Source organism: Oreochromis niloticus, linkage group LG22 (genome assembly GCF_001858045.2).
Source record: "Oreochromis niloticus isolate F11D_XX linkage group LG22, O_niloticus_UMD_NMBU, whole genome shotgun sequence".
NCBI classification, from domain to species: domain Eukaryota; kingdom Metazoa; phylum Chordata; class Actinopteri; order Cichliformes; family Cichlidae; genus Oreochromis; species Oreochromis niloticus.
The window spans coordinates 38,019,468-38,044,447 of NC_031985.2; the positions used below are offsets into that span (position 1 = coordinate 38,019,468).

Consider the following 24,980-nt stretch of genomic DNA (forward strand, 5'->3'; position numbering starts at 1 on the left):
GTGACGAGGACCCAGGCACAGAGAGAGACTTGATGAATTTAAGAATCTTATGACTTAATAAAGAAATTTGCAGACTTGCACAGAGAGGGTAAAATTATGATGACTGATAGCGGAGATGAAGACAACAGACGATGAGAACAGGGAGGAACAGGGGTGTAAATGCACCAAGGAGACAGTCAGAGGGAACTCGGGACAACTAGAGACATTTAAGGATGCAGGGACTGACAGAGACGGGGAAGAAGTCTCATCGTGACGTGTAAAGTTTATCTTGCCTGGCTGGGCAGCTCTCTGGGTGCTCAGCACCCCCAAAGCTCTTATCCTAGAATCGCCCCTGTCTGTAACATCTCATTTTTTGATGGTAAAGTATCCAGCACCTCTGTGAGCGTACTGTAACTGTGTGCTGTGACAGCTCTGTTAGGAGGGTGAAGGTGAAACAAGCCCAAGAGTCCAGGACAGCACAGAGAGGAGTCGCGGAGAGGGTTAGTGCAGAGGTTCGTGTTGTAGGTGCACCCCAAACAGCTCCCTGTGACTCATACCTCCGCTACTTGTTGAGGGACGCTGCTGCTGTCACACGAAGCACCCGCGCGTACCTTTATTTTCAAAGCCGCGTGCATGCGTGCGCGCGCGTGCAGCAGGGCTGCTTCCTGCTCACTCCGCGGTGCTGGTGCATGGAGGCGGCTGGGCTGGGCTCTGCTCGGCTTGTGTCCGGCGGAGTTGACGGAGTCAGCGCGGTGTCCCTCACAGTTGCCATCCTGCGGCGGATATGTGGGAACGGGTTTAGGGCTGGGCTCGATTCAGCCCTTGGCTGCTTATTCGGAGTCATGTGGACGTTAGGTGTCTTCAAACTACCACCGGGCTGCAACAGGAACTCCGAAATCCAGGCAAGTTCACAGAAGTGTGGGAGTGTGTGAATGTGAGATTGTGTGTCTGCGGTGGTGCAGTCGGAGCAGCTGGGTGACATGAACTCTTTCATTCTGTGGGTCGTTAACGGTGCCGTGAGCTGCTGTGTTGTCGGAGAGGAATGCAGCAGCTCGGTCATCAGACACATTCCATGTCTGCACAGTGTCAGTGCAGATAGTCCGGCACGGCACGGCACGACAGTCCATGGCTATCCGTAGTTGAGGGACGCCTTATCCCAGTCAGTTGATAACGCTGTGCTGATTTTCACCACAGCATTCTTGCAGCTGCTTCATTTCCCTCCGTCTGGGCTCCACGGGCTCAACAAGCTGGTGCATTTGACAGACACGGTTCCACCCGTGTGCACCAGCAAACGCTTTCTCATTTGTTCATTTTCGTCATGTATCACAACTTGTGGCTTCTCGGGAATTGAATTGGCTCCAGACCAGCTTCCTCTGCTGGCTGTAAACTGCAGATGCACAGTATGACTGGGTCAATGACACACTGAGTGCGGGCTTCCAGAGCCACACTGTAGAGAAAGTCCTTTCCAGCAGACGCTGCGCTCCTGTCTGTGTCGTTCCTGCGTAATTACATGACAGCAGGGTAATCGGAGTTCAGAGCATCATAAGGATCAGACGTGCATTTACCGTCATGTGCAACCATGCTGCATGTCACACCCTCATCGACACAAACTTGTGCCACAGCTGCTGAATGCAGTCTGCTGCTCCTCTCATTTTTGTTACTGCAGCGTTAATCCCACGGCAGAGGGGAATACAGATATGTGTGTGTGTGTGTGTGTGTGTGTACTGGTCAGCACATTTATTTAATATATGGAGATTTAACGACATTTGGTCATCACATGACCAGGGGATAGCTGTGATGTCAAAAATCCAGGCTTTGATCATTAAGATAAAATGATTTGTTCAAACTTTTAATGTTTGATTTCATAAACAGAAATCTACCAGTAACTGTGTGTAATATTTACCCTGTGTGAAATCAAAGGCCCGGCCTGACGTCAGCCACTAACTCGTGGCACTGGATGTTGTTGTGTTGCATTCTGAATGTCGTCCTCATGATTAACTTCTTCATGACTTCCTCGTGTTTGTGGCCTTGGATAAAATGGTGACATGACTTTTTCCCACAGTGAGATTCTTTAACACTGACAGCCTGCATACATCTCACATTAAGGCGTCTGTACTAATAAAATACTTTCCTGATTGTTTGCATGAATGAATTCATTGCGTTTTCATGTAGGAAGCCATTGTAGGGATTGTTGATATAATATCTAATATATAATACAGTTGTTAAAGAATTTAATATCACTGGGACAGTATCCATGTAACCATGCTTAAAATCCAAAGCACAGAAATATGTGTTTAATGCATGTACTCTTTATTACTTGACTAAAAATATACACAGGTTCTTCTTCGTGAACAGAAAGGTTTATGGTCCTCCTGATATCCATCCTTTCCTCATATTCTCCCAGCAGGCGGTTGTCAGTCTATCGTAGATGCCTCATCTGAGCTTTTATGATGAAATCAGCTGCCTGATAAAACAAGTTCAATGAGAACACTGAGGCTGATGTCGGACATTAAAGTTGTTTCTGTAAAACGTAAACAACAAGCTGGTTTGCTCTATTTTATGTTTTATATACAAGTCTTTCCAAAAAAAGCTGGATGTTGTCTGATAAACCCATATTTTATTCACAATAAAACATATTTAAGGTGTTTCAGAGGTCAAGAAAGTTTAAAAACCCAAGAAATGTATCAACAGACAACAGGCAGGTCAAGTAAAAAGAATTTGCAGTACCAACACAAGACATGTGCAGTGGTTTCAGAAAAGAACTGTAGCAATAATGTACTTAAAGATGGGTTAAGGTACCCAGTCTTATATTTTATTAAGAGCAGGCACCCTCATATGTCTTTAAGATTCAGAGCTGAGTGCATTATTACTTTGTATATTTGGCACTCTTCATAAACATTCACAGAAGGACAAAGGGAACATTTTACGCTCTTTGGTGCATGCTGCAGTCACTGCTACTGGAGGTGGCTTTTCCATTTCACTTTTCTTTGTTCATTACTGTACAGGAACATAGGAAGAACAGCATGTATGTGAGTGCTTCTGTACTTTTGTTTGTACCTCATTTAATTTACAACCTCTCCACAGATGTGGACATCGGAAGGTTTTGGTGATTAACACTGGGGAAAAACCCACTGTCAGTTAGCCAGTAATGAGTAACTACAGTGAGCTCTAGCAGGTCTAAACATATGAAGAAGTTATAATATTAAAACTGAACAATACTCCCATTACAAAGTATTTTTGAAGGCCTCTTCAAATATTATTCATTTCAAACATTTGCCCACGTGTCTGTCCTCAGGCTGCCGTCTCTGGTTTTCTTGTGCAGTGATAACATGAAGGTTTAGATTAGCATTAATTTTGGCATTAGCCTTTGTAGCCCGAGGACTGAGAGCGTGACAAAGGTGGGTTAGTGGTGTGTATCACTCTCTGCTGCAGTTTAACAGTATTACCAGGGAGATCCAGACTGAGCTCCACTCAGACAGCCACAATGAATGTGTTCACTGTCACCTCAGCTGCCATGAAACAGTTCAGACATCTCTGTACTGTGAACATAGTTGCAGGCATTGGATGTGTTTGAATGAACAGAGACATTAACTCTTTACATTTCCTTCTTCCTAAAGCACTCTGACACGTTGTGACTCAAACCAAGAGCTCTGGACTAATCTGTGCCATGAAGACCAAGAAATCTCAAGCAGTTAGGCCAAGCTCACCTGCCTGTCAACCAAAGTCTCGCTTCACCTTACGAAGTAGAAAGAAGAAGGAGAGGTTGATCCGAGGCAAGCTTCGCATCCGCTCCATGCCTGGAGCGTTCCTAGTGCTTGGCGTGGTTGTGGTGGTTGTTGGCACTGCTCTGGCTGTGGCAGGATACTGGCCCTATCAGATATCAAGGTCGTCCATCCTGGGAGCTGCAGAAGGGGAAAGCGCCTCTGAATCACAGACTTCTGGCTGGAGTCTGGGACCCAAGGGCTTCCTGTCCACAGCCAGTCTCATTCACAGTGAGAGGATGAAGCTGTTGGGACCAGTCATCATGGGGGTGGGTCTCTTCATCCTCATATGTGCCAACACTGTCCTGTACGAGAACAGGGACAGAGAGACTCAGATGCTGCTGGCCCAGATGCGTAGTGTTATTTGCTCCGTGTCTGCGGCTGTGCCTTCAGCTGACCTTAAAGAAATAGCAGCAGCCAATTCAATGGCCAAACACTACCAGTGGGTTAGCAGTCTACCGGCTGCCCATCTCAACATTCTCTGTCTGCAGCAGCTGGCCACCTCTGAGCCTCTGCTCCAGAGCAGAAGCACCGTGGACCAGGAGCACAGCATGGAGGGCTTCTACCAGCAAGCTGTTCTTCAGATGGAAGGCCTCCACCACCAGGAGTCAAAGCCTCCGTCTTCCGCCAAAGCTTCCCACTCCAGCTCATGTAATTCCAGTCAGACTGACTTTAATGCACAGCTGGGTGCTAAATGTGAAGAGAGAGCCAGCTGCAGTTCACACACTGGCCCACTTGTTAAGACCAATGTGTGCCTGGTATCTGCAGGCTCCATGTCCACCTTAGGGGTGGATGAAGTGGCTGTCACAGCTGCTCAACCAAGGCGCTGCCACAGTATGAGCTACAGGACTAACCCTTATACAAAGCGAACGGGTAGGTGTATGGAGAGAGAGCAGATTCAGGCAAATCAGCTCGAAGTCACTCGTATGGAGGCAAGCTCACAGGTTTGTGTAAACGTTCTTGGACAGGTTGCCGATTCTGCAGAGCAGACTCACCAAAGCTGGCCTCGGCTAGATCTGGGCAACGGCAGACGATACCTGAAACTGGAGAACAAAGAAGACTCGGTGGAAAAACTGCTGGACCAGTTGGAGCACCAGTGCTCTCAGGGAGATACAAGTTTTGGATCTGGGCCTTTCCAGTGATGGCTGCAAACCCAGCATGGAATACTGATATCTCGATTTGATGTTTTGATTTTAGCTTTCACTTCTGTGCAGGGCAGAGAATAACCAAGCCCCGGAATATTTGGAGTACAGCATTTCTATGAAGGATTTGTTGAGCTCTTTCCCAAGCTTCAGAGGCGTATTGATACACAGCGTTTGCTTGGCTGGATGTGGCAGATGTTTTCTATCATTCAAGGAGATGAACAATATACATCTCCTACACTGCTGCAGCTGAGTGGATCACAGTGTTTACTTATGCTGTTTGGGTTGGCAGCATTGCAATAAATCAAGTTGTATGTTGCCAAAATGTGTTTGCCTGTTTCTGGAACACAGCTTGCACGGCCCAGTAAAAGGAGAGAGAGCAGGACGAGAGACTGTTTACACTGTGCAGTCAGTTCAGAACCAAACTACTCGGACTCCCGAGTCCATAAAGAGAAATGCAACCAGTGTATAAACATGGGACTTTTTTTTCCCTATTCCAAATGCAATGCATGGCAGTGATGTACAATATGCAATATGTTGCATCTCAATTCTTATGCAAGTGATGTCATTGTTGGTTTTATATGCACAAATAGTAACAAATGGTTATTCTGATTTAGAACATCTTGGATCTTATTCTCGTGTGTGTGTGTGTGTAGATAGATGTATACCCATTTTCCTACAGAATCAGTCATGATAACATTGTACCAAATATCAGACCAGCAGTGTCAGCCTGTACTCCATGTTTGCTGTTCTAGTGTGTTGCATTAAGCACATCACTGATAGCTTCAAAATGGACCTTTAATGGTAAAAAGCAGCAACAAAGAGACAGACGTAAGTCATCAACGCCCGATCCAAATCCTGCAGCTGCAGCTGATGACTCTTGACTAATTTTCTGTTATTTTAGCTGCTCCATAAAATACAAAACATGACACTTTAATTACACGTGTCTTCATTAAGGAAAAGTACATCAGTTTGATGTCTCGTTATTTACCTTTTAGAGCAGTTCACAGACATTTAATAATGGTTTATGATGCATGTTAAACCACGTTAACATTTATCTATGGCTGCTTGGGACTATAAGATATTGTGTTAAATGATTGTGTATGAAAGCAAAGTGCTGTTAATTTAGTAACTAGCCTGTCTGAGCATTTGGTGAGTGTTTTTGTCATGACTAAAAATGGTGACCAAACCTATGACAATAAGATCCAAGATAACAAAAAGATTAATGAAGGAAGAATTGTTTCTTGTGCTTCTCCTGGTGAATGCAGTATCATCTTGTAATGAATACAGGGATGCCCTCTTCTTCTGGTGTCCAGTCGACTCTTTCATAGTGTGCCCAGTATTTATGAGGAGGGTGACCGAGTCCCCACACATCTTCCACTCTCGTCACATCATCCTATGATCAATGGACTGAATGGATTGTGCGGACAAGGCAACCCTGTGACTCCACTTAGATTTAGTAAGGTTGCTGTTACTGCATACAGCTGGGTGTGTGTCATAGAGGAAGAAGACGATGAATTACAGTCTCCTGGGCCTCCTTATGTGCAGATGTGCAGGGGCCATCGCTCCGTGCTCCATATTTGAATCAACACTACTCTGGTTTTCTTTTTGTCTGTGCTGCCTGTTCTGTATGCCACATGTCTACATGTATACCAAGCAATATGTGCGGTCTGGCAGAACAATCAATGACTGCCTTGCCCTGTACTGGACACCAAATTATACAACATTGCCATTCCTTTGTTACAAATATAAGGCAAAGCAAAAGTAACATCTTTGCAGTCATCTCATTTATTCACACTGTCCTCTCTACACATATCACTGACAATCCAATTCTTCACTCTGAAGGAGACTTTGAATATTAAAAACATACAACTGGGATCTGGACTTTTGAAATCCATGCTCACTTTATCAACTGAATGGAAATGTGAGAAGTTCTTGTTCCACAGCACAGGTTTGGTATTTTCTAGCAGGACTGGGGTGGTTTGGGAGGGAGAAATTCCCCAGTTGCAGTTATCCTCCGCAAAGCCTGATGTATAGCTCCATATCCCTCCCCCTTCCTTAGCTTTTATAGTTCCTTCAGGGCAGGTATGCAGTCCCTCGTGATCGCCTCTTATTTAATTGGTCGTTTACAAGATGGCCTCTGGGTTTCTAACAGCTCATAAAGCTAGCAGGCAGGACCTCCTGTTCCCTGTGGCAAAAGTAAAGGAAAGTAGAAAATTACAGAACTGCAAGAAGGTGTAGATGTAAAAAATGAGATCATAATTTAGAACTTTTGTGCCAGACATCAGGTCTTGTTGTCATTTGCTCGGCTGGTCTCTCTAAGCTGTCTATACACTGCCAACCAAAGCAATGAGATTAGGGAAGAGACTTCTGGAGTGAATGGCTTTGTTAATTCAGCATTCGGCCACAGTCATTTGCACATAATCGTTACTGTCCATTAGCTAATGTAGCCAAATACATTAGTATCTGGGAAGCACTGAATAGCAGCATGTGCACAAGAGCCGAGTAATTATTACCACACCAGCTGATGTCAGTTGTCATTATACTGGCTTCCCTTCATTGGCTCCCTGTTGAATCCAGAATTCAAAATCCTGCTCCTCACATACAAGGTCTTAAATAATCAGACCCCATCTTATCTTAATGACCTTGTAGTACCATATCACCCTATTAGAGCACTTCGCTCTCACACTGCAGGCCTACTTGCTGTTCCTAGAGTATTTAAAAGTAGAATGGGAGGCAGAGCCTTCAGTTTTCAGGCCCCTCTTCTGTGGAACCAGCTTCCAGTTTGGATTCGGGAGACAGACACTATCTCTACTTTCAAGATTAGGCTTCAACCTTTCCTTTTTGCTAAAGCATATAGTTAGGGCTGGATCAGGTGACCCTGAATCCTCCCTTAGTTATGCTGCAATAGACGTAGGCTGCCGGGGATTCCCATGATGCACTGGGTGTTTCTTCTTCACTCACTATGTGTTAATAGACCTCTCTGCATTGAATCATATCTGTTATTAATCTCTGTCTCTCTTCCACAGCATGTCTTTATCCTGTCTTCCTTCTTTCACCCCAACCAATCACAGCAGATGGCCCCGCCCCTCGCTGAGCCTGGTTCTGCCAGAGGTTTCTTCCTGTTAAAAGGGAGTTTTGCCTTCCCACTGTCGCCAAAGTGCTTGCTGATAGGGGGTCATATGATTGTTGGGTTTTTCTCTGTATGTGTTATTGTAGGGTCTGCCTTACGATATAAAACACCTTGAGGCGACTGTTGTTGTGATTTGGTGCTGTATAAATGCAACGGAATTGAAGGTTTTTTTTGCTGCAGTTTCTTGCAAATCATGTTTCTGCTATCCCATAACCAAGCAACTACAGGTGTTTTACAGTGAATGTGGCACTTAGCACTTAGGATTTTCCCCCCTCTGTGATTTTGTGACCAAGCTGTTAAATCAGCATTTGCAGCTATCAATTAGGAGGAGAGCAATAAAAAAAAAGAAAAAAAACTAAAAACAAAAATGATTTTTACTACACAAGATTGCAAGCTGCAACTTTCTGCTGCAGTGAAAGCTGTGGAAAAAAGCCAAGTACAAGCTTGGTTTCAAATAGGCTGGGACACTCTAAATGTGAATAACAAATGGTGGATAGGTCAACACATTGTATTCACAATAGAGCACAGAAAACATCAAATGTTTAAACTGAGAAAAACATAAGGTTTTAAGATTGTCCAATATGAGATTCTAGCTGCAGTCCTAGGTCTTCTATGAAGCCATGCTGTTGTAATAGTTGCAGTATGCAGTTTAGGACTGGCTTGTTGAAATATGCAAGGCCTAACCTGAGAAAGATGTCTGAAGGAACATATGCTGCTCTAACACCTGTATGTGCACCTGAGCATTGATGCTGTTGATCCAGACAGGCTTTGTAGCTGAGCCCTGAAAACAAGCTGCATGGTTTCTGAATCATGTTTACCTGTGGCTTCTTTGTAACATACTTGCTTCTTTATGGAAGTCACCATGCCTGTTTCCCAAATTATACATGGGATATTCATGGGAACATCCTATTCATCTGAGGAGGATTTGTACATAACCTGGAGTACAGTGTGGAATCTGCGTTACTCTTTGATGTGGTTAAGAGGTCAAGAAACTAAAGGTCCTCTTTAGTGTGGAGGAGGGTCCATCGTTTTTCTAAACAAAACAGTTTTCCACTTTGCCTCAGAGTACAGTAAATGAACTTTGGCTCAGAGTAGACAGCCATGTTTCTGGATCACGTTTACATTGAGGGTCTTCAGATGCAGGCTTTAACCCACATTTGTGCACAGCATGAGGAGCTGCATTCAGACAGACATTGATGTCTTTAAGTGTTCCTGAGCCCTTGCAGGGATTTTCATGACACAGTCATGCCTGTTTTTGATGGATTAATGCTCAGAGATCGCAGACATCCAATATTATTTTTTGTCCTGGTCCCTTGTGCACAGAGATTCCTCCAGACTATCAGGATCTTATGATGATATGTACTGTAGATGATAGTCAAAGTCTTCACAATTTTATCTGAAGGAGAATTATTCTGTAATTGTTCTACAATTTGTTCACAGACTGTTGAACTGCTGCCCATCTTTGCTTCTGAGAAACGTACTCTATAAGATGCTCTTCTTCTGCGCGGGTATATTAGTGGCCTACTGCTAAATAACTCAGTCAGATGCCACTCGTTCATCCAGCTTTTTCTTTCAGGCAACACTGAGTTTCCAGCCTTTTGTTGCTAATTTTCCAAAATGTTTGAGAAATGTTGAAACATGAAATCAAGTTGAAAATGAGCTCATTTTTCATGAAATAATAAATCAGAATACTAAGGAAATGATGTGGGTTACAGTCACTCCAAGACAGTAACAGACTGAACTAATAGACCCTAGAACACTATCGCTGGGAGATTTTCACCTGAGCAAATACATTTACATGATTTCTCTCTCCTGTCGCTGTTAGCGTGTCGAGGAGACTGTACCTTCACCAGGGAAGTCTCAAATGTCCCAGGAATGGGTGGACCAAAGACCAACTTTCCAGTGTCATTATTGTTTTGTTTAGGAATTTTTTTATTCTTGAATTCCTAATTTTTCAGTAATTTTGGAGCATTATTTTAGGGTCCACCCATGACAGTTTTTTCATTTTGTTAGACATGGCACAGTTGAAAATAAAAGAAGACCATTCTAATTTGTCATGTGTTGTCATATTTTGACATATTTTGATGACAAGTACTTTTTGTTGGTCATATTATATCGGTTAAAAATCACCCGGCATTAGTGATTGTGTTACTATTTATAGCGAGGGTGTTCTAGGGTTAAATAATACAATATATTACAGAGTTTACAAATTTAAAAAATAGCTCTAATATATACAAAATGCTCAATTAAAAATATCAAGAATATTACAAAGGTGAAATATGTATGATTGACATTTAACTCTAACCCGTGAAACGTTCTCATTGTTATTTTACTGTAGAGCGAGTGCAAAGGGTGTAACTACTGCATTAGATGAAGAAAATGTCTCAGTTTAAGCTTGTGATATATTTTCCATATTATACTGTGAATAGCATGGGATGTAATGCAAATCTCATAAATCCATAATCTTTTTCCCCCTTTCTTAATTTCATATAACGCGTTTAAAAATTGTTTTAACACAAATATCTAAAATATTGTAACATCCTTTAAACTGAGGAAGGACGGACTAATTTGGTAATGTCCCATCTAACTAATCTACGCAGGAATATACTATTAAAAAGCAACAACAATTAGTTTGTCATGATGAGGCAGGAAACAGACCCAAAGATGCAAACTTTAAGGCAAACTTGAAGAACAGAAAGCTGACCTTTATTTGGGTGTTAGCAGCAAATCCACAGAGAAGATGAAATCAGAGGTGAAATAAATCCAAGACACTGAGGCAAATGAACACTACAAACAGTACAATGCAACAAAGAACCAAAGAAAACAGATTACGCACACACAGCAAGACACAGGCTTTTACCAGGTTACCTGTTGACATAATTTCATAGTTCCTTAGTCCAGAGGTTCCCAAAGTGTGGGGCTGGCAGAGCCATTGCAGGGGGGGCGCGGTATGAAAAGAAAAAAGAAAAAGAGCGCTTGGACACTGTGGACAGGTTTTTGACGAAGCTCCCACACAAACGCAAAGCAGGAGATGAAGCATCGCCAAATATGTTTCCAAACCAACTTCCTTCCAAGCCAAAGACTAGAAAATATGGTGAAGCATATCTTCCCTTTGGCTTCACCTGCACAAGTGCCAAGGTAGGTCTCCCCTGCAAAATTAGTTTCCCTGTGTCGGGAGCAGCGCTGGGCTCTCCAAATCACGGACAAACAGGATCCCACATTCTTGATTTTTAGTTCACAAACACTTCTTGTAATAACTAACTACTCCTGACATTTTGGACATGTTAGCTCTTTATGCAGTAAAGTTACAGCGGGATACAAATAATATCAGGCTGATCCTGCCGTAATTTGTTCCCCCGGTTCAAATCACGGACTAACAGTATCCCACAGCTGTTTATGTGTTTAAACCCATTTTGCACAGAGAGACATTTTTTGAAAAATGTATTGACAGCAATGTTGAATATTATTACACAGGAAAAAAACAACTACACGTAAAATAATCACACCGTGACGCCTCTGCCTTTCTAAATGGAGGGACTGCGTGTGTATGTAAGCGTGTAAAACCTGAAGATAGTCAGATTAACAGTAACAGTATTTTGTCTCTATCTGCCATTCTGCAATTCATCTCATGTAAACAATAACGTGGCGCACAGCGTGACGTGAAAAGAGGCACATACCTTTGACGTTGCGTGACGCAAAAAAGGAGTTTTAAATAATCTCCGTTTTCGGTGAATCGCAACGCCGTTTATGTGTTGACGAAAAGCCCAAACGCATAGAAACAGCTGCGTTTTCAAAAATACCCGTGTAGGTGTGGACGTAGCGTAAAAGAGTTAGTAGTATATTTTATTACTACCTGTAATTTATTGCTGTTTACTTGTATTTGCTTAATCGTTTACTAAATGTTTGAGGTGTGAAATAAACCGCAATGGAGTTTGTAAACAAAATATGGGTGTGTGTGTTTGGGGGGGGGGTGTTAGGTGGTGGGGGGCGCGAACATTTTTCTTGTAAAAAAGAGGGGCCTGGGAAAAAAAAGTTTGGGAACCACTGCCTTAGTCCATATATCGTTATGGGACTATGCACACAAGCATAATATTGTAACGGACTGGGTTACAAGTTAGTTGACTTTTGTGTTATCAGTGTTTTGTGTTCAGAATTGCCAGCTACTTATGGCATAGTTGGACCACACCCGCAGCATGGTGATTTACTGAGTGTCCTTGAATGTGCAGTAGTCTAGAGGCCGGTTGGCCTGTCAATCAGATCAGCTACCAATGACAGAGAGTCTGGAGGAGAGCATGTGTGTGGTTGGCTGAGAGTGTTCGGGGGGCGGGGGTTAGAGAATGGTGGGTGTGTGTGTGGCGGGAGAAAGGAGGAGAGAGGGGGATTGTTTTTGTTGCTGGAGAGCGTGCTTTTTTCCCTGTTGTTTTGGCGTTGGCTATGGCCCACAGTAGCCCGTGTTACTATTCTGAATAAACACCAGTAACCGGAACGCCGATCGTCTGTGTCTTCTGTCGGAGGGACGCTACACTGGTGTCAGAAGTGAAAGTGAAGCTTCGCCTCCGGAGTTATCTGCGCTCGTGCCGCCCCGACTCACGGCATCGGCTGTGGACGCTGGAGATTTTTGTGGGACTTTGCGGAATGCTTCCGATGGATTACTCCAAGATCAAGCGTGAACCTACAGCAGAAGCTCACGGACACAACTACTCCGCCGGGGACCGGAGGTTCGCGGAACACAGAGAGCGGGTGAGACAAACGACCGCGGATATGGCGAGAGAAGCCGGCTTTGCATCCTCTCACCGTTCGGGTGGCCGACGGAGCTCTTTGGGGACTTCTGCAGCGGCTGAGAGTGTGGAGAGAGACACGCCGACGCATAGAGGCACTTTCCACGCTTCCATGAAGACCCCCAGGTATGATGGCAAGGCTGACTGGGAAGCTTTTCATGCACAATTTGAACTGTTGGCCAGGGCTGGTGGGTGGTCTGCTGAAGAGAAATCCCTGCAGCTAGCTATGTGCCTTACTGGCGATGCCCTGTCTAGCTTGCTGCTTTTGAGCCCAGAGGGCAGGGGGGATTATGATGCTTTGGTCGGGGCTCTGAAGAGGCGGTTTGGTTCTTGCTCTGCTCTGAGCGTGCTGCGCTCCAAACTGTGCAGCCACCACCGCCGACCAGGAGAATCCATTAGGGACCTAGCTAATGACATTGAGGGGCTGGTCCACCGCACCTATGCCCACATGCCTCCCACCATCCAGGGTGAATTAGCTTGTGACCACTTCCTCCAGGCCCTGCTTCCTGATGAGCTGCGGATCCAGACACTGTTAGTTCACCCTAAATCCCTTCAGGAGGCCCTGCAGCTGGCTACAGAGAGAGAGTTACTGTGCACTGGGGCTGCTAAACCCCTGACTGAGCTGACCAGGCCACCGCAGACGGGGGCTACAGGAGGGACGACACCGGGTGCCGCAGAACCCGCATGGGCGGAGGGATTGACCCACTTGGTGAGAGCTGTCACGCTACGTGGGGAACAAAGGCCGAGAAGAGGCTCAGGGCCCATGGGGGTGCACAGCGCCCCTGCGGAGCTGTGGATGGACAGGTGGAGCGGCTTGTTTTGTTGGGCAGGACTTGGGTTGGCAGCTGCTGGTATGCCCCATTAGTTGTGAATGGACTATGCTGCTCAGCCCTGGTGGATACCAGGTCTTCAGCGACAGTTTTAAGACCTGATGTGGTGGGAAGGGGGGATCGCATCCTCCCTACCATGGTGAAGCTGCAGACTGTGATGGGAGAGCGGGCCCCCGTGCTAGGGGAAGCACTGCTCACCCTGAGTGTGGGGAGGAAGTCAGTCCGCTGCTCTGTATGGGTTGCAGACCTGGAAGACTGTATACTGGGGCTGGATGTACTCGGGGCACTGGACTGTGTTATTGACACGAGGGGGGGGACGCTCTCGTTGCCTGACGGTGGTGTTGTTCGGATGTTGAGGCGGCCACCCCAACCTGATCACCCTGCAGCCCATGCCCTTACTGTGCGGGCAGCCGACTCCTCCCCAGACCTGACTGGTAGTCCGGCCGCCCCCAAGGATCCACTTACACTGACCTCAACTGCACCCCATGCTGCTTCATGCCCTCCCCTCCATCAAGCAGAAGAGAGGAGGAGAGAGGGGGATTGTTTTTGTTGCTGGAGAGCGCGTTTTTTCCTTGTTGTTTTGGCGCTGGCTACGGCCCACAGTAGCCCGTGTTACTATTCTGAATAAACACCAGTAACCGGAACGCCGATCGTCTGTGTCTTCTGTCAGAGGGACGCTACATCAAGCCAGTGCTTGGGTGGATTGAGGAACAGCGACAACCCCAATGGGAGGGAATCGCCATGTTGTCACGGGCCACAAAGGGACTCTGGTCCATGTTTAATGCCTTGCGGCGGCACGATGGAGTGCTGCAAAGGGGCTGGAAGGAACCGACTACGGGCGAGATGAGGTGGCAGTTGGTTGTCCCGCGGGCCCTGCAGGAGATGGCGCTTCACGCAGTGCATGGGGCCCCAGGGTCTGGCCACTTTGGTGTCACCAAAACACTCCGCCGCCTCCGGCAGGGGTTCTATTGGGCCCAACATAGATGGGAGGTAGAGGACTTTTGCCGCCGCTGTGACAGCTGTACAGCACGGAAGGGACCGACAGCCAAATCCCATGCCCAACTGCAACAGTTTCCGGCAGGGTACCCTATGGAGAGGGTGGGGATGGACATCCTGGGTCCTTTTCCCCGCACAGAAAGGGAAAACCTCTATATCCTCACAGCTATGGATTATTTCACAAAGTGGCCAGAGGCATACAGTTTACCTGACCAAGAGGCCAAGACAATTGTGGATGCTCTGGTGGAGGGGATGTTCAGCAGATTTGGGGTGCCTGAAGTAATCCACACGGACCAGGGCAGGAACTTTGAGTCTTGTGTGTTCGCGGCCATGTGCGAGAAACTAGGCTCCCATAAGACCCGTACAACACCCCTCCACCCACAGAGTGATGGACTCGTTGAGAGATTTAACCGTACACTGGCAGAGCAACTGGCGCTAGTGACGGCTAAACACCAACGTGACTGGGACAGTCATGTTCCCCTGGTCCTCATGGCATATCGTTCGGCGGTCCAAGACTCCACTTCGTGCTCCCCTGCCCTCTTGATGTTGGCCAGGGAGATCAGGACTCCAGCGGAGATGATGATGGGCCGACCCCCTGATGCTGATGGGGACCAACCAGGTCCTGACTATGCGAGGAAGCTCCAGGATCGCATGGAGTCTACTCATGACTTTGCTAGGAGGAAACTGATAAGTGCGGGGGCGCGGCAGAAGAGGAACTACGACGTCTATTCCAGAGGCCGACATTTTAACGTGGGGGAACTGGTCTGGGTGTACAACCCCCAGAGGAAAAAGGGCAGATGCCCTAAGCTGAGCAGTGACTGGGTTGGACCCTGTAAGGTTCTGGAACGTCTGGGGGAAGTGGTGTATAGGGTACAACTGCCCCCAAGGGGACGGAGGGTCGCCCTGCACCGGGACAGACTGGCCCCCTATCGGGGTGCAGCCACTGCACTGACACAACAGGGTGGGCCACAGACACACCTGGACTCCACCCCTGCAGACGCTACCACCACCATTGTGACAGCCCCTACTGTGAGCCCTGTGAGCCCTGGGCCCACAGCCACTTCGGACGTGGCCCCTCCCCCACCTCCATCAGGACGCCTTCGCCCAAGGAGGCACCATAGACCACCAGGCCATCTGAGAGACTTTATCCGCCCTCGTGGGCGAGGGACTTTGAGGGGTCGGGGTAGTGTAACGGACTGGGTTACAAGTTAGTTGACTTTTGTGTTATCAGTGTTTTGTGTTCAGAATTGCCAGCTACTTATGGCATAGTTGGACCACACCCGCAGCATGGTGATTTACTGAGTGTCCTTGAATGTGCAGTAGTCTAGAGGCCGGTTGGCCTGTCAATCAGATCAGCTACCAATGACAGAGAGTCTGGAGGAGAGCATGTGTGTGGTTGGCTGAGAGTATTCGGGGGGCGGGGGTTAGAGAATGGTGGGTGTGTGTGTGGCGGGAGAAAGGAGGAGAGAGGGGGATTGTTTTTGTTGCTGGAGAGCGTGCTTTTTTTCCTGTTGTTTTGGCGTTGGCTACGGCCCACAGTAGCCCGTGTTACTATTCTGAATAAACACCAGTAACCGGAACGCCGATCGTCTGTGTCTTCTGTCGGAGGGATGCTACAATATAATAACCATAATAATAATATAACTAGTGACATTAGTTACACCAGATTATTAGCATAACAACTGATACCAGTAAAGTACAACTGTCTTGACTTAACCAAACACTACTGATGTTTGGTCGATCTAAATTCATTGTAACTGAATGGGGACAGCATGACTGTGCGGTGTTAGGACAGTAAACCACAGCAAGAAGGTTCTGGGTTCAAATTCACCATATATGTGTTTTCTGTTTCGGTACTCCATCTGTCAGTTGAAAGTTATGCATGTTAGGTTACCATAGGTGGAAATGATTGTTTGCCTCTGTGTCAACCATCAAACTGTGTCAAAACAGCTTTTGCATTATGCTGATAAAAATTAAATTCAATTAAATTCAAATCACAGCAACAGTTGCCTTAAGGTGCTTTATATTGTAAGATAAAGACAATAATACGAAAAAAAAAAGCTCCAAAGATCATATGACCCCCTATGAGCAAGCACTTTGGCGACAGTGGGAAGGAAAAACTCCCTTTTAACAGGAAGAAACCTCCGGCACAACCAGACTCAGGGAGGGGCGGGGCCATCTGCTGTGACCGGTTGGGGTGAGAGAAGGAAGACAGGATAAAGACATGCTGTGGAAGAGAGCCAGAGATTAATAACAAGTGTGATACAATGCAGAGAGGTCTATTAACACATAGTGAGTGAAGAAGAAACACCCAGTGCATCATGGGAATCCCCCAGCAGCCTACACCTACTGCAGTATAACTAAGGGAGGATTCAGGGTCACCTGATCCAGCCCTAACTATATGCTTTCGCAAAACTGTTAAAGTAATTTAAGTCTTCTCATTTACTTCTCATTCATGAAAATGAATGAATTCATGAAACTTCGAGCCCCTGGATAAACAGCGGCTGGTGAGGCCTCCTCTTCTTCCTCGTGTCCACTATCATCTCTTTTGTCTTGTCAGTGTTGAGGGTGAGGTCGTTGTCCTCACACTATGACACCAGACCGGCCACCTCTCTCCTATAAGCCGCTTTGTGTCCTCCAGTGATGCGACCGATCACTGCAGTGTCGTCCGCGAACTTTAGTACTTTAGTAACTTTAGTATGGCGTTATCCCTATTGGAGGTGACACAGTTGTGGGTGTAGAGGATGGAACTGTGGAACGCCAGTGTTTGTACTAATGCTGGCTGAAGTCCTGTTGCCGATCCTGACGGACTGAGGCCTGCCAGTCAAAACGTCCTGTAGCCAGTCACATAGGGTGGGATGTAGGCCGAGTGTTGCCAGCTTGTGAGTGAGTTTGTGTGGGATGACAATATTGAAGGCCGAGCTGTAATCAACAAAAACTACCCTGATGTATGAGTCTTTGTTTTCCAGATGGGAGAGGGAATAGTGAGGGCAGCAGCGATGGTGTTTGACGTGGACCTGTTGGGCCGGTAGGCATACTGCAGGGGTTCCAGAGTGTCTGTGATGTTGCTCTGGATGTAGGCCAGCAGCACTCTCTCAGGCAGGAGTCACAGCTTCAAAAACCACCACATTTTGGGGGGCAATGTCCGGTGCAGGTGTTGATAAACTCTGCTTTCTTAAATCCACTGGAACTCTCTACCAGAATGTTTAGAGGACTTCATCATTCCTTCTGCTGAGGATCTGTATGGAGATGCAGATTTCATCTTCCAGCAAGACCTGGCCCCTGCCCATACCGCCAGAAGCACCAAAACCTGGTTTGATGGCAATGCCATCATAGTGCTTGACTGGCCAGCCAACTTGTCGGACCTAAACCCCACTGAGAATCTATGGGGTATTATCAAGAGGAAAATGAGGTCCACCAGACCCAAAAACAAAGAAGAGCTGAGAGCAATTATCAAGGAAATCTGGGCTTCCATAACTCCTAGGCAATGCCACAGGCTGATTGCCTCAATGCCACGGCGCATCGAAGCAGTGATTAAGACAAAGGGATTCCCAACCAAATATTGTAGATTGACATATCGTTTTGAAAGTACCACAGTTTGATTGATTCGATGTGATCCTAATTTCCTTCTTTTTTTTCCTGCAAAAACTGAGAAGTAAATGGTAATGTCTTCACAGTATTCTGATTTTTTGAATTCCTTTTTTGGGGGGTTTTATGTGCTGGAAGCCCAAATTATGTACAAATAAACAACTAAGTTCCTGAAATCCTTTAAGTTGTGGGCCCTGAATCTATAATCTATGAAAGTTTAATGTTTTGAATGGAATTATGGAAATAAATAAACTTTTCCATGATATTCTAATTTTTTTGGAAAGGGTGTGTAAATGTAATGAGGCACACCACAGAAAAACCACGAAAGCACCAGGTTATTGAAGTGACTGGCCTAGCTTAGCTGTAGCTTACAACATTGTTCAGTCACTCTCCGGTTAATTGCCACAACAATAATTAGTACTGCGCATTCGCTCTGCGGTGTCAGGTCAGGCAGTGCATACACAAGCCTCGAACACAAGCACAAGCTCCCATCACATTTGAGTTAAGGCAATTCCTGGCCCTTCATGCATCTGGCTCATCACTTCTGGTTGTAGCTTCTACATTAGTATGAGTGTTTCTGTGTAAAGTCTCTGTATCAGGGGTAGCAGTGCTTCTGCCCAAAATCTCTGTGTCAGGTTTAGGGGTGTTTTGACATACCCCCACTGAACACACTGCTGTGGTAGCCGGTATTCCCTCTACCCCCATCGGACTCAGCAAATTGCAGAATCCAAATTGCACTGGACTGCCTGATGACTTGGCCCTCTGGGTGTGTGGAGGGATCCTGCACTTCTTGCACCTCATGAACCTGAAGCAAGGTAAGTGGGGCATGGCTGATTTCTCTGTTGATTTCAGGACACTGGCGGCACAGACTATAAAAATGATAAAAACACTGTATCTAATGTGTGCTGTGGCACATGGATCTGTCTTCTCTGGTTTTATGTGCAAGTATTTACCAGCTTCCCACGTTTAATAAGGATGCTATTCAGGACATTTCTATCTTTTTTTTAATTTATCTGGAATCGTATCAAACTTTGACAATGTTTTAATTCTTTAACATTCATGTTTGTTGCCCAATAAAAACCTTAAAGACTTAAATTATTATTAACTACTATTAACTTTTAAATCTTGTTTTGTCATTTAGTGGCCCCTCTCATGAATTAAAAATAAATTCTAATATCAATTTTGGCTGTGTGGCAGACAGGGTAGGACCCAGGAGCAGGAGAAAACTAAAGAAGGCAGCTTTATCAGTGATTCTCAAAAATTACAGAAATACAATAACAACTCAGAACTAAGAACTAGGAACAGGGACTTTGGTTTTCACTCCACTCTCTTACATATGCTGGTTGGGCTGCACAACCCAGTGGGACAGCTAGGACTTGGACAAGGGTCGGCCCAGTATCCCAGAGTGGAAACTCACAAACAATTCAATTCACTTCAATTCAGTTCAATTCACTTCAATTCAATTCAATTCAATTCAATTCAATTCAATTCAATTCAATTTTATTTTATTTATATAGCGCCAAATCACAACAATTGAATTCAATGCAGAGAGGTCTGTTCACACATAGTGAGTGAGAAAGGTGACTGGAAAGGAAAAACTCAATGCATCATGGGAATCCCTGGCAGCCTACGTCTATTGCAGCATAACTAAGGGAGGATTCAGGGTCACCTGGTCCAGCCCTAACTATATGCTTTAGCAAAAAGGAAAGTTTGAAGCCTAATCTTGAAAGTAGAGATAGTGTCTGTCTCCTGAATCCAAACTGGAAGCTGGTTCCACAGAAGAGGGGCCTGAAAACTGAAGGCTCTGCCTCCCATTCTACTTTTAAATACTCTGGGAACAACAAGTAGGCCTGCAGTGTGAGAGCGAAGTGCTCTAATAGGGTGATATGGTACTACAAGGTCATTAAGATAAGATGGGGCCTGATTATTTAAGACCTTGTATGTGAGGAGCAGGATTTTGAATTCTGGATTTAACAGGAAGCCAATGAAGGGAAGCCAAAACAGGAGAAATCTGCTCTCTCTTTCTAGTCCCTGTCAGGACTCTTGCTGCAGCATTTTGGATTAACTGACGGCTTTTCAGGGAGGTTTTAGGACATCCTGATAATAATGAATTACAGTAGCCTGGAAATAATAAATGCATGAACTAGTTTTTCAGCGTCACTCTGAGACAGGCAGTGATGGGAATAACGGCGTTACAAGTAACGGCGTTACTAACGGCGTTACTTTTTTCAGTAATGAGTAATCTAACTAATTACTATTTCTATCGTTACGCCGTTACCGTTACTTACAAGAAAATGCGATGCGGTCGCGTTACTATTTTTCAACAAACAGACGTTTGAAGCTGTGTTCAGTTTACTGCACGTAAGTAATCTGGGCGCTACAGCTTTAAGCAGCTGTGCGCGCTCCCGTGGACGGCAATCACTTTCTGGCAGACGATCACTTTTCGGCACAACACCTGGAGCTAAGGGGGCAAAACAATCGCATGAGTGCTGCTGTTTGACTGAGGAAGAATAAAGTAGTCGTGGTAAGCCAATCACATGACCACTTCAAGATGACAAAGCAACAAGGTGATATATACCAGTTTTTAAATTGTGTTGATGGGCCAAGTAAAACCCCAGTGATGATAAACAATATATACGCGTTTTTCCTGAATAGTTTCGTCACGTTTAACGTCTAAGGACATCGCTAGCAAGCACTCTATGACCAAAAAATAAAAAAACAAAACCAAAAACACCTAGTTGTTCATGTTGGTGGAAAAATGTACCATGTCGACCAATCAAAAAATGATATGGCAACATTTGGTTGTTTAGGAAGAGGGGGAAGTTTTAGGAGTGACAGCGAGAGAGAGAGAGAGAGAGAGAAAGAAAGACAGCAGAAAAAGAGAGAGAGAGAGTTTTGAGATGTGAGAGCTTTGTGACGTTTAGCGTGTTTGTTGTGTGTAGTTGATGTGTTGCCTTGTGTAGTTAGTGTGTAGTGTTGTGGATAGTTTTGTGTTGTGTGTCAGAACAATGAGGCGACTGCTGAATGAAAAGAGGGGAGACCTGGACAGAAATTATTTTTTTGGAGTGGCACAAATAATTTGTGTGGCATCTTATTAAATGCAGAACACCTGATATGTAAATAGTTTGAAGTGGTTATTAACAAAGGGTAAAAGGTAAATGGCTGCAAATAACTTTGTTGTTTGCAAAACTTGTGCATAGGATTTTAAAATTGACAATTTATATTTGCATTTAAAGTTGTGAAATATGACTTAATAAACATGTTTGTGGTTGTTACAGTAAAAAGTATAACTTTTTCTAATCGGATTTTATGTTTTTTTGCCTGATTTTAGATCAATTGTGTTAATACAGTATGTCAAAATGAAAACATAACTGTAAATTCAGACACGTGAGGTTGTGCTGAAAAGGATGATACCAAACAAGACAAAGTAAATAGTTTTTTAAAGGTGAAATGTAGACGGAAAATCAAAAGTAGTTAAAAATGGCCAATTCTACCCTGGACCCCAGAGGGTTAAACATTTTTTTGAAAGTAACACTATAGTTACTTTTCAAGTAATTAATTACTGTTGGGTCTAAACTCAGACCCCGCTGTATCCAGGACTTATTCCCGTGAAAGAAAAACAAGGCAACAGCGATCGATCGTTTACTTGCAAGGGAGGCCTCGTCGGTATCTCAGCTCATTACAAATGACCCCGACGATGGCCTCCTCTCGCTGGCTTTTATTGACAAACTTCAAACAATAGTTTACAAAACACCTCCCCTCGCAACCCCCTTTGGTTACAAAGACAAGGCACTGTATGTATGTGTATGCAAGAATGTGTGTGTGTATGTGTGTGTGTGTCCTCCTGCTGATCAAAGGGTCATAAAACATAAAAGCAGGAGGAACATCCTTGGTCATAAAGAGGGTAGTCTCCCCCACACCCAATGTATGGTTTACCATAGATAACACAGTGAAACCATACAAAGGGCAGGAAGTTCTACCAAACATCAAAAAGACCTTCACAAGGATGTTGCCTGTGATAAAAACACTTCAGCCCCCCACCCAGAACCTCGAGAATCTGGGGAGGGGAGGAAAGAAAGAATTCCTTTCACAGAGTTAAAACAATGTACAAATGGTAAACATAAAAATGACAAATATTTAACAATTCACTCTAACAATTTACTTTTCTTGTAACTCAGTTACTTTTTTGAAGAAGTAACTAGTAACGCTAATTAATTACTTTTCCAAAGTAACTTGCCCAACACTGGAGACAGGATATTTCTAACTTTAGAGATGTTGCACAAATGGAAGAAAGCAGTCTTACATATTTGTTTAATATGTGCGTTGAAGGACATGTCCTGGTCAAAAATGACTCCAAGGTTCCTCACAGCATTACTGGAGGCCAAGGTAATGCCATCCAGAGTAAGAATCTGCTTAGATACCATATTTCTAAGATTTTCAGGGCCGAGTACAATAACCTCAGTTTGATCTGAATTAAGAAGCAGAAAGTTAGCGGCCATCCAGGTCTTTATGTCTTTAAGACATTCCTGCAGTTTAACTAATTGGTGTGTGTTACCTGGCTTCATGGATAGATAGAGCTGCGTGTCATCTGCATAGCAGTGAAAATGTATGCTATGTCTTCTAATGATGCTGCCTAAGGGAAGCATGTATAATGTAAACAGAATTGGTCCTAGCACTGAACCCTGTGGAACACCATAATTGACCTTAGTGTGTGAAGAGGACTCTCCATTTGCATGCACAAATTGGAGTCTATTAGATAGATATGATACAAACCACTGCAGTGCAGTACCTGTAATACCTACAGCATGTTCTAATCGCTCTAATAGGATATTATGGTCAACAGTATCGAACGCAGCACTGAGGTCTAGCAGGACAAGCACAGAGATGAGTCCACTGTCAGAGGCCATAAGAAGATCATTTGTAACCTTCACTAAAGCTGTTTCTGTGCTGTGATGAGCTCTGAAACCTGACTGAAACTCTTCAGATAAGCCATTCCTCTGCAGATGATCTGTTAGCTGTTTGACAACTACTCTTTCAAGGATGTTTGATATGAAAGGAAGGTTGGAGATTGGCCTATAATTAGCTAAGACAGCTGGGTCTAGAGATGCTTTTTGAGTAAAGGTTTAACTACAGCCAGCTTGAAGGCCTGTGGTTTTGTTTGTAAAGCTCTCCATGGTTTGGCTCCAGGGTACATTTCAGATCTTCTTAGCTTGCACTTACCCACTCGATCTCTGCGCTCCCCTAGTCAGTTGGTTTTATCAGTTCCGCGCTCACAGCTCAAATCTAGAGGTGACAGGGCTTTCTCCATTGCCGCCCCGAGATTCTGGAATAGTCTTCCCCCCTTTATAAAATTCTCTTCATCCTTGGAAGTCTTTAAATCGAATCTTAAGACCTACTTATTTTCCAAGGCTTTCGGATCTCTTTAATATCCTTTTTAATTTGTCTACCTGGTCTCTTAGTTTACTGGATGGTGGTGTTCACATATGTGTGCCTGTGTGTGAATGCGTACAGTTTTGTATATGTATGTGCATATTTGCACTTACATTATATGCCATATACCTTTACATGTTTTACAATTCTTTTTTAAAAAATGTTTTCTTTCTATTTTAATTCTTTCATTATATTATTCCCTGTTCAGCACTTTGGCCGACACATGATGTCTTTTAAATGTGCTATATAAATAAAGATGACTTGACTTGACTTGACTTGGTACATAGCCTATTATTAGAGATAGGTTGATCATATTTAAGATTGAAGCATTAATTAATGGCAGGACTTCTTTGAGCAGTTTTGTAGGAATGGGGTCTAAAAGACACGTTGATGGTTTGGAGGAAGTAATTATTGAAGTGAACTCAGACTCTTTTTCTCCAATTGATCTTTCTAACTTAACATCAATGGTACTAAAAGTAGCTGTAGATAATATTACATCTGTGGAATGATTATTGGTAATTTTTTCTCTAATGATAAAAATTTTATTTGTGAAGAAGTTCATGAAGTCATTACTAGTTAACGTTAAAGGGATGGTTGGCTCAGTAGAGCTCTGACTGTTTGTCAGCCTGGCTACAGTGCTGAAGAGAAACCTGGGGTTGTTCTTATTTTCTTCAATCAGTGATGAATAGTAAGATGTTCTGGCTTTGCGGAGGGCTTTCATATAAAGCAACAAACTATTTCTCCAGGCTAAATGATGATCCTCTAAATTTGTGACACGCCACTTCCTCTCCAGCTTACGAGTTATCTGCTTTAGGCTACGTGTTTGAGAATTATACCACGGAGTCAGGTACTTCTGATTTGAGGCCTTAGTTTTCACAGGAGCTACAGTATCCAGAGTCGTACGTAGTGAGGAGGTAAAATTATTAACAAGATGATCGACCTCTGTTGGAGTAGCGTTCAGATAGCTGCTCTGCTCTATGTTGGTACAGGGCATTGAAGATGATAACAGTGGGTGGATTATATTCTTAAACTTAGTTACAGCACTTTCAGAAAGACATCTACTGTGATAAAGTCTACTCTCCACTGCTGTGTAATCAATTATTGTAAATGTAAATGTTATCAGGAAATGATCAGACAGCAGAGGGTTTTCAGGAAACACTGTTAAATGTTCAGTTTCTATGCCATATGTTAACACAAGATCTAGAGTGTGATTAAAGTGGTGGGTGGGTTCTTTTACAGTTTGAGAGAAGCCAATTGAGTCTAATAACAGATTAAATGCCATGTTGAGGCTGTCATTTTTAGCATCTACATGGATGTTAAAATCACCCACAATAATGATTTTA

At 44.4% G+C, this 24,980-nt stretch overlaps 1 protein-coding gene across 1 annotated transcript; it reads left to right on the plus strand.

Moving 5' to 3' along the window:
* Positions 1 to 211: 211 nt before the first annotated feature.
* Positions 212 to 6,760, plus strand: tmem200b (transmembrane protein 200B). Its single transcript, XM_005463601.3, has 2 exons — positions 212 to 881; positions 3,597 to 6,760. Exon 2 carries the CDS (start codon positions 3,647 to 3,649, stop codon positions 4,880 to 4,882), a length of 1,236 nt encoding a protein of 411 aa, XP_005463658.1. The 5' UTR covers positions 212 to 881; positions 3,597 to 3,646; the 3' UTR covers positions 4,883 to 6,760.
* Positions 6,761 to 24,980: the final 18,220 nt, after the last annotated feature.